Raw genomic sequence first — 10,309 nt, forward strand, 5'->3', positions numbered from 1 at the left:
GGGCTATGCAATGTTTTAGCAACCCGCTTTGGGCGTGATCGCCATCAGCTCCTTATTAGACAATTTTTTGCCATTAAACAGCATAGTTCAGTACAGGATTACATTGATCGCTTTGAACATTTGATGAACCAGTTATTATCTTATTCTGACGAGGTTCATCCTTTCTACTTTTTGACACGGTTCATCGGCGGCCTGAGGGCGGACTTGCGCGCTGCGATCATGGTGCAGCGGCCTCCAGACTTGGACACGGCCTGCGCCCTTGCATTGGTCCAGGAGGAAGCGCATGACGGGGGAAGGCCGGAGCAGTTTCGTCCCCCTGAACAAGTTTTCCGGCCATCGCCTCGCCTACCTCCTCAGGCAGTGCCCCTCCACCAACCTCGTCCTCCTACAACACCAGTCGCAGCGGATCGCCGCGGCCTCGAAGCGGCCCGTGCAGCACCGGTTGAACAACCAAGGCAAGCACCACAAGAAACAAACCCGCGGAACACTCTTCGTGCATACAGAAGAGCCAGGGGATTATGCTTCAAGTGTGGCGAGCGTTGGGGGCGTGACCACACTTGTCCAACCACAATCCAGATGCATGTGTTGGAGGAATTAATGGATTTCATGGGGATTGAACAAAACACAGACGGAGAGACGAGTGTTGGTCCAGATTCCACTGAAGAAACAATTTATGCAGTATCTTTGCAAGCATTCAACGGGAATGACTCTTCCAAACTACTGCAGTTCAGCGCATTGATCCAGGATCAAGCTGTGGAAGTGTTGATTGACTCGGGCAGCTCAGCGTCCTTCATCAACTCACGTTGTGCCGAGGGCTTGCTGGGATTACAACAATTGCCCAAAGCAGCTCGTGTGAAGGTTGCAAACGGAGCAGAGCTGCGGTGTGAGCAAGAATTAACTGAATGTCAGTGGACAGTACAAGGGCATCAGTTTGCCACCTCTTTTAAAGTGTTGCCTTTGGGAGGTTTTGATGTGATTGTGGGAATGGACTGGCTGGAAGCTTTGAATCCACACATTGATTGGATCAACAAAACGGTGACAATTCCCTCGGCGTCTACCCCGATTCAGTTACAAGGGCACAAATTCTCTGAAAACAAATGCCCTCAAATATCTGCTGAAGAACTGCAGCACATGTGTGTCCAGGGCGAAGTGGATCATCTTGTGTACCTCTGTGCTACTCCTGATCAGCACAAACAAGCACAACAGCTTGCTGATACATCATCAGTGCCAGTTGAAATTCAGCACATTTTAGAAGAGTTTTCTGATGTGTTTGCCACCCCCCAGGGCCTTCCACCTCGCAGAGTTTGCGACCACCGGATCCCACTCCTTCCAGGGGCTCAACCAATCAATATCCGTCCGTATCGGCACTCACCAGATACCAAAAATGAAATTGAGCGTCAAGTCGAAGAGTTGCTAGCTTCGGGCATCATCCAACACTCCAATAGTCCCTTTGCTTCTCCGGCAATTCTGGTGCGCAAGAAAGACGGCCAATGGCGTTTGTGCATTGACTATCGCAAGTTAAATGCGCTGACCGTCACTCCAAAATTCCCTATTCCAGTCATTGATGAATTACTCGATGAACTATCAGGAGCTAGCTGGTTTTCGAAGTTAGATCTCTGTTCCGGTTACCATCAAATCAGATTGGCAGAAGGAGAAGAATTCAAGACTGCTTTTCAAACTCACTCCGGTCACTACGAGTTCAAGGTCTTGCCATTTGGAGTGGCAGGGGGCCAGCAACCTTTCAAGGAGCTATGAATCACACACTGAAACCGGTATCGCGTATCTGCGTTCTGGTGTTTTTCGACGACATTCTCGTCTTCTCCAAGACCTTTACTGACCATGTCAAGCATCTTCGAGAAGTCTTACAACTCTTGCGCAATGACCAATGGCAGATCAAAGCTTCCAAATGCTTTTTCGCTCAAAGAGAACTCTCCTATCTGGGATTTGTCATCAGTGAACAAGGGGTTTCCACAGAACCTGATAAAATCAAGCAAGTGCAACAGTGGCCTCTTCCCATCAATGTCAAACAGCTAAGGCAATTCTTGGGCCTTTCCGGTTACTACCGCAAATTTGTTCGCCATTATGGTATTATAGCAAAGCCGTTGACACATCTTTTGAAGAAAAACATCCCTTTTGTGTGGACGAGTGAGTGCACAACATCGTTTGAGACCTTGAAAACTCCATTGGTGACAGCTCCTGTCCTTGCCCTGCCAGACTTCTCGAAGCAGTTTGTCCTTGAGACCGATGCTAGTGATCTTGGCGTTGGAGCTGTTTTGCAACAAGACGGTCATCCCTTGGCATTTCTGAGTAAGCCTCTCGGTCCTCGCAATAAGGGGCTTTCTACATATGAGAAAGAATTGTTGGCTATTTTATTAGCAGTTGAACATTGGCGGCAGTACCTCCAGACAGCAGAGTTCATCAAAACTGACCAACGCAGCTTAGTTCATTTGGAAGATCAACGCTTGCACACCCCTTGGCAGCAGAAAGCTTTCACCAAGCTATTGGGTCTTCGCTACAGATTGTGCTACCAAAAAGGAGTCGACAATGGGGCTGCTGATGCTCTTTCTCGTCGGCCAATCTCAGAAACTGATGAGCTTTATGCTATCTCCCTCTGCCAACCCGAGTGGCTCGAGGAGGTGAAAGCTGGATATGCCCAGGATGCACCTACCCTCGAAATCATTAAGGAGATACAGGCTAACCCCCAATCACACCGGCAATTTTCTTTGGAAGATGGCCTCTTGCGTTACCAAGGGCGAATTTGGATTGGGCGCAATAGCCAAATGCAGCAGCGCATGATGATCGCGGGGCATCAGTCGGCTATTGGTGGCCACTCCGAGGCCCCTGCAACATATCAGCGCTTGAAAACAGTTTGTGCATGGCCACGTATGAAGCGGCTTGTCACTGAATTTGTACAGGCCTGTGAGGTATGCCAACAAGCCAAGCCAGAGCGCTGCAAGTACCCCGGACTGTTGGAACCCTTGCCAGTCCCTGCACGTGCCTGGCAAATGGTGTCCATGGACTTCATCGAGGGATTGCCTCAATCTGGGCGAGCCAATTGTATTTTGGTGGTCGTCGACAAATTCTCCAAGTACAGTCATTTTCTGGCCTTGACACACCCATTCTCTGCATCTCAAGTGGCTACTGCTTATGTTGATCAAGTTTACAGATTGCACGGCTTGCCTGACTCGATTTTGTCGGACCGTGACCCCATCTTCACTAGCAGATTTTGGAAGGAGCTCTTTCGTCTGACCAACACAACACTGAGAATGAGTACTCCTTACCATCCTGCAACTGATGGGCAAACCGAGCGTACCAATCAGTGCCTGGAGACTTTCCTCCGGTGTTTTGTCCATGCCTGCCCAAAGAAATGGAGTTCTTGGCTGCCCCTCGCTGAATATTGGTTTAACACGAGTTATCACAGCGCTCATGGAAAAAACCCCTTCTTTGTTCTCTATGGTCACGAACCACGACACTGGGGGATTGAGGCAGCTTCGGCTACTCCTGTCACCGATCTGGATGCCTGGCTCTCCGAGAGGGTGGAAATGCAAGCTTTAATTCGTCAGCACTTACTGCGGGCTCAAACAAGAATGAAACATCAAGCTGATAAGAACCGATCTGAACGCAGCTTTGACATTGGTGACTCGGTTTATATCAAGCTTCAGCCGTATGTTCAGAGTTCAGTAGCTCGTCGCGCCTGTCACAAACTGTCTTTCCGCTACTTCGGGCCCTTCTTGGTGCAAGACCGGATTGGGCAGGTAGCATACAGAGTGGGATTGCCTGAACATTCAAAGATCCACCCCGTGTTCCACGTTTCGCAACTTCGCAAAGCCATCAAGCCAGGTGTGTCCGTTTCCTCTGTTTTGCCTGTTGATACTAACCAGTTTGCGATTCCCGTGGAAGTGCTTGACAGTCGCATCTTTACCTACTAATAAACCAGCTATTGCTTCTGGTCGTACGTCATTGCATTTTTGCAGAAAAGTCCCTCCGTTTCTGAGAAATTAACCCGCGCTCCTCCTAATAAGTGAACCAACGGGGGAAGGAAAAAAAACGCACGACGACCTCGCCTTCCATCACCACCTCCAGCGCTCCACCTCCAGCGCGCCGCCGCATCGACGCGCAGCCGCCTGCCGCCAACGCCCCTCCGCCGTGCGCCTTCCCCACCGCTATGGCTTTCCACCACCGGCGACACTCGATGTTGGCGCCACACCTTCCCCCATCCCCTCTCTCTCGCCACGACCCGACGTCGTCGTCCTCCACCACCAGCCCAGCCCTTGCGTCTTCCTCTTAAAGCGACGCTACCCACCCTCCCTCCTCTCTTTGGCCGACGTCCCGTGCTCCGGCAACGGCAAAAAACAGTTCCAAACCGTCTGCCTCGCCTCTCAATCACAGGTGAGCCGACGGGAGTCGGTTCCTCTCCTCCCCAATGCTCTTCTTCACCTGGCCGGAGCACCTGCTCCTCCCATCACGCGCAGATCGACGGAGCAGTTCGATGGTCGTTGCCCAGCTGCGTGCAGTTCAGTACTGCTCTGCCCCATCGACTTCAACCACCATCTCGCCAGGTGCACGCCATGTGTTTGCTAAAAAGACTCAGCGCACTGCAACATCATTTTTCTTTGTTTCATGGTCATTTGTAGGTAGCTCATTCTTGCTAATTTCTGTAGCTTAGATTACTTTACAACGTTTATCCTGTGTGCTCTGCACTTTAGGTTGTTTGCACGAACAGTACACTACAAGGAATTTTGTCCGTTTGATCTGTGTTGAGAAAAAAGTTTGAAGTGTTTTAAAAAACAGTTGGTTTATATTGTTGTATTGTGATTCACTAGAAGGAATTATGGCAGTAGTTCAGCGAAAAAGGTTTACCTCAGTTCAGACTAGAGTTGCTGGTGCTTTAGGGTGGATGGTCCAGATAGACCAAAACAATGGTGCCTATGTTTACTGCACTTGCATACTCTGGTAAGCGCTTAGGCCTGATTTGTTGTTAGCAGCCTGGGTAATTAATCCCCTTCCTGCAACTTTCAGCTTGCTTGTGGACCCAAGATTGTCCAAGTGAGATGTTGGGAGAAGGTGCTAGCTGCACACGGAGTCTCGTTTCTTGGTAATGGCGAACCAGTTTCCATATCTCAGCATATTCAACATGTTAAGAGTTCAATTTGTCTCGGTATGCTGCTATAGGGCTTGGGCACATGCGCCTTTCTCAAGATGTGTCTGCAAGCAGCTATACATTTTTATCCTGTTGTGCTCTGATCGCCTGATGGTCTTGGATGGTGTAATTGCTTTTGATGATTTAGGAAAATTTGTGTTAAATCTTCTCGAAAGATTCAAGCTGGTTGACATGAAACCGGTGGTGGAGCAGTGCAGCAGACGTCAAGGCTATGAATGGCGGCAAGGGATAGAGCCCTGGCGCTTGCTTGAGAATTTAGTTGCTATAGCTAATAACGACTGACCAAATCAGTATGTCTGGAAGTTGAACATTTAGGCTACAACCTGTACGAGGTACAACTTTGTAGGATTGTATGATGAATCTAGGCATGAATTTAATTGAAATCACGTAATGTTTGTATGGTTAAATCACAAAAATTAGGCCTGAGAGTAGCTGGCTGCAAAATGCTGTTCATGTGTAATTATTAATTCATGTTTTTTTGTTGTTAGACAAATGAGCTTGTTTAAGGAATTCAAGTATGGACGTGGAGCAGCAGATGGATGGATGTTAGCCAACACAAAAGTTGCACACGGCAGGTCTGAGATCTTCCACTTGCTACTCGCTCTTGTCAAGACATTAGGTGATTATAAGGCTGTCATGGGTGAAGTGTTGGGGAAGCATAACAAGGCTCTGGAGCATCAAGTTCTTCCAATTACTTCTGCAGATGCCAAAGTAGTTCAGCCAGTTGCCCAAAATAAGCAAGTCTACCTTAAGGCATGAATTTGTTATACTTCAGGCCCCAAACTGTGTTTATAAGCAGTAGCTTATGCTTCCTCTACTTAAGGCACGAGATTGGCACCAAAAGTTTCCTCACAAACTTTCACTATTTTCATTGCAGCAAGGCCATTGTCCATCTCCAGAGAAGCGCAAGGCCATTGTCCATCTCCAGAGAAGCGCAAGGCCAATAGCCCACTAGATAAGGCTATCGAGGAGCCGTCTGAAATAGATGTACTTACTGCGTTATTTGAAATGAATGGATATCTTGTTGACACAGTTTTGGGATAAAATAAAACAGGTATGATGCAAATTTAATTTTAGCGGTATAGATTTTGTACCGTTACAGTGGACGGGCTAATGTGGGTTTTGATTTCTGTGCAGATTAAGTGATGGGTGTCAGGCTCTATGGTGTGTTTGACTACAACACTACTGATGTCGCACAATCTGCCGGGGATGAAGTGGCAGATGCCATCGCAAGTGTTTGCACATGATGCAGTAATAGACAAAGCATATCAAGGTGCAGTGTCCTAGGCTCCTAGGTGTTCAAAGGTTCATGCATATCCAAGTGTTCTTGACCCATGAAGTAGCAGACTAGCAGCCACGTACATGTTCACTCTGCATGGAGATTCAGTATGCATATATCAAGAAAATATATTAGACAGTGTTATTCCCATTTTCTGGCAACAAGCAGAGTGACTGCTAAGCTCTTCAGCATGTCCGCAGTCAATCTGGTAGCAAAAGCAGTTGCAAAGGAAAGTTGACTACACTGACAAAAAAATAGATGTTTGCTTTATTCTATTATGCAGAACTATACTACATTATATCTTTAGACTGGGACACTGATGTATAGACCATCATTTTTTAGTACTTAGAAGGGGTTCATGGCAAAAGATAAATTTCAGATGTACATGGTATAACTTTCACCTTTGAGGTTCTTCAGGACATGTTCTATTTGATGTTCTTCAGGAGAGGTTCAAGATTACATTCAAGGAGAGAATGTAGCCATAGTGACATTCATGAAGTGAAGCAACTGCCAGCATTGTAGGAGAGGTGTAGTCGGGGCTGTCATACCATGTAAATCAGTGAGCTACTCTTTGTAGAGTTGCTACGAAATTTATGTTAATTTCCTGCGGATGAATAAGTTCCTAATATTGTTTTAATGAATTTCTATTTCGTCTTGTCTAGACTTAGCAATGTGGACATATCTAATTTTATTGTGGAAAGCACCACAACTTTTGCCTCGAACAAAACAAGGTATTTGGGTGAGACTGTAAGCACCTAAATGATTTTTGTTTGATTCTTTTTTGAGTTTCCAGTTATCCTCTATTTCTTTGCTTCATTTTTACTGGTTTTGAAGCATTTGTTACTAATAACTTTTGCTGTTATTTTCCTTTCATGAGTTTGTATTTGTTTCTATTGCTGATCGACCGGCCTCTTTTTTTATACAAACATATAATTTCAGAGTACTTATCTATTAGGACATCCTTAGATTCATCTTTGTACAACTTTATACATGGTAATCCCATCTCCCGTCGCAACGCACGGGCAATTTTCCTAGTGAAGACTAAAGCGAACAGAGTGGTGGCTCAAGTGTTGGTGCGCTGGTCCGGCGATTCCATCGAGCCAACTTGGGAAGACAGAGACGAGCTTCATTCGCGTTTCCCGTGCGCAGCGGCTTGGGGACAAGCCGCAACTCAAGCAAGGGAGGGTGTTAGCACCCCTGACAGCACCAGCCCATCAGCCCAACCAACTACCGAGCCCGACGAGGAGACGGCCCAAGGCCCAGCCAAGAGGATCAAGAAACCCAACCCAAGAGTGAGTGGCAGCCAGTGGGTGAACGCAACACAGGAGGGATAAAGGGAGAAGCTGGCAACCCTGAGGGGATCGAAGATCGATCAAGGCACGGCACGGCACGGCGGCGGCTACCTACTACCTTAGAACCCTAGTTCCTTTTCCACTCATCTCCAATTTGGCACCTTGGTGCTTGTAATCTTCAGATCTTGTGAACCACCACCATATTCTGAGAGTAATACTAGTGCCGTGCTAACAACACTGTATAGATTGCTCAATTCTCATTGTGTTTTATGTAACATCTCCACCAATGCAAGCGCGATTGGGTGGCGAAATTAAGGATTCCGGGCTTGAGCAAACATATATGGTGTATCATCAGCCAATACAAACTAGTACCAACAGATTAGCTATACTGTGGAACTGATGCCAGTGGACAATTGGCTCACCCCAGATCGGATGAGCTCGATGCCGCAGAGGAGTGTGGAGGCGTAGGAGTCCTCCTCCGTCATGTGAGATTCATAGGGCCAGATCCTCCCGTGCAGCCACGTCATCAGGTCGACGTCGTCGGCGATCCCCCGCGCCAGCTGCTGCGACGTGTGCACGTGGGTGTTCACAAACCCTACCAATCCAAGCAATCAAGCAACAAGCACAAGCGTCACTGGAAAGTGGAAACTGACTGATTTTTGCAAGGGGAAGAAGCTTCGTCAAGCAGAGGCGCGCGGGTACCAACCGGGAAGGAGGATACGACCCCCGAGGTTGAGGGTCTGCGCGGCGCCGGGGAAGGCGCCAAGGACGTCCGCCGAAGGGCCCACGGCGGCGATGCGGTCGCCCACGACGGCGATGGCGCCGTCCCGGAGGACCGTGAGGGCGCCGTCCATGGTGACGACAAACGCGTTGTGGAGGACGATGTCGGCCGATACCGCCGCCACCTGCGTCATTTTCGCGCCACCTCCCGGAGCGGCGTACGCCCAGACGACGGAGAGTCGCAGGTCGGAGGCAGCAGGCAGTGAACCGGATACTACGGCGGAGACTGTTCGCTTTCTGTTCCTCGGAAGGGGCCCTCGTCTTCCAATTAGAGCATGGTTAATAGTACAGGGAGACATGTTGCCATATCATATTAACCATAGTTTCAATACAAACTAAAAACATAGTTTCGATTACAAACTAAAAGTAGTTCCGATGAAAAAAATATTCAACTGCAAACTACTGCAGACTACTCATAGGAGTGGTCGTCCCAGTTGATGTCGGAGCCCGACTCGTCGGTTTCGTTTTTCGCCGAGTCCGAACTATCGAGCACGACCACCATCGAGGGGTCAGACTCCTCCTCCTCCTCCTCCTCCTCCTCCTTCTTGTTCCGTGACGAGTAGAACTTGTACCCCACCTGCACAAGGTGCGGATTTTCCGCGGCAAACCTCGCCGTCACGGCCTCATCCCACCCACGAGTGTCACACTGATCAAGTGTGTCTCGTTCTTGTGCGACGGTTGTCATCTCGGTCACGTGACCAGTCAACTCCGCATCGGCCTGGTTGTCGATCTTCGGGAAGTTCAAGTGTGAATTTGGTTGGCTGAGGCGCCAACAAGACTTGTCGAAGGTGCAGACGGCGATGTCCGGCTCGTCCCATCTGTCGAGCCACTAGCGCATGCCGTCCTGTGTGATCTCGGCTGAGTGACAGCCTGATTGACACCAACACACGCCGTGGAAGCCGGTGGAGCTTCTTGGGTGGTGGCTCCGTAGCATCGCGACGGCAACCGAAACAGGCGAAGAGAGGCGGGGGGAGGTGGGGGCGGATCCGTGGAGGCAGCTCCAACAGGCGGATTTGGTGGCGGCTCCACGATGAAGAGAGGCCGGGAGAGGCCGGATCTGTGACGGATTCGGTGGCGGCGACATGCAGGCGGTTAGGGGGTGTTTCACGCTGCACGCTACTATGGGGTTGTGGCCGTTTTTGCGTTTCAACGGCTGGTCGGGTGATGCAAATTTGCATCACCTAGAGTTGATTTTACATCGAACCCTAAAATGGGACCATACAAATTTACATATACATCACCTGTTGGAGCTAGATTTGTAGGCACAGTGATGTAAAAAGTATCTTTTCATCAAGTGGTGTATTTTACATCACCTGTTGAAGATGCTGCTCTTATAGCATCTATAACCGTAGACAAAAATTTAGAAAAAAATTGATTTTAGAGTGGAGAGAGAAGATTTTTGTCTTCACAAAATTTTCTACTTTCGGCAGATAAAAACTAGAGACCGGAAATTTTAAAAGCAAGAAATATAAACATAAAGACAGAGTTCATTGTCATAAATTTAAACTCTAGTATGAGATGATGCATATTAAACATAAAACACCATAAATTAGAAACTAACTCTATGCTACATGGCGATAAATTAAGAGCTACCCTTATCCGAGTCGTCACGCCGGAGGGCCCGGCCTCGTGGTCATTGGTGGTAGACTTGCTCCGCAACAATTATATCTTGTCGAAGAGCTCAGCCTCAAGATGGTCGAACATCTCAGCATCCACACGGGCGGTTTTCTTATGCTCTTGATCCTTGTAGTGTGCCCTCCTTCGACTTGAAGAACGCGCGATTCTTGACGAGGAGTT

At 48.4% G+C, this 10,309-nt stretch overlaps 1 protein-coding gene across 1 annotated transcript in view; it reads right to left on the bottom strand.

The window, feature by feature from the left end:
* Positions 1-8,826, bottom strand: part of LOC123102559 (5-methylthioadenosine/S-adenosylhomocysteine deaminase) — a 16,869-nt gene extending 8,043 nt beyond the window's left edge. Inside the window, exons 1-2 of the mRNA XM_044523959.1 lie at positions 8,439-8,826; positions 8,155-8,327 (exon numbers count right to left, since the gene is read on the bottom strand). Of these exons, the coding sequence (XP_044379894.1) occupies positions 8,155-8,327; positions 8,439-8,811 (546 nt within the window). The 5' untranslated portion in view covers positions 8,812-8,826. The remainder of the gene's footprint in view (positions 1-8,154; positions 8,328-8,438) is intronic.
* Between the last annotated feature and the right edge of the window lie 1,483 nt (positions 8,827-10,309).

This window comes from Triticum aestivum, chromosome 5A (genome assembly GCF_018294505.1).
Source record: "Triticum aestivum cultivar Chinese Spring chromosome 5A, IWGSC CS RefSeq v2.1, whole genome shotgun sequence".
Classification (NCBI taxonomy): domain Eukaryota; kingdom Viridiplantae; phylum Streptophyta; class Magnoliopsida; order Poales; family Poaceae; genus Triticum; species Triticum aestivum.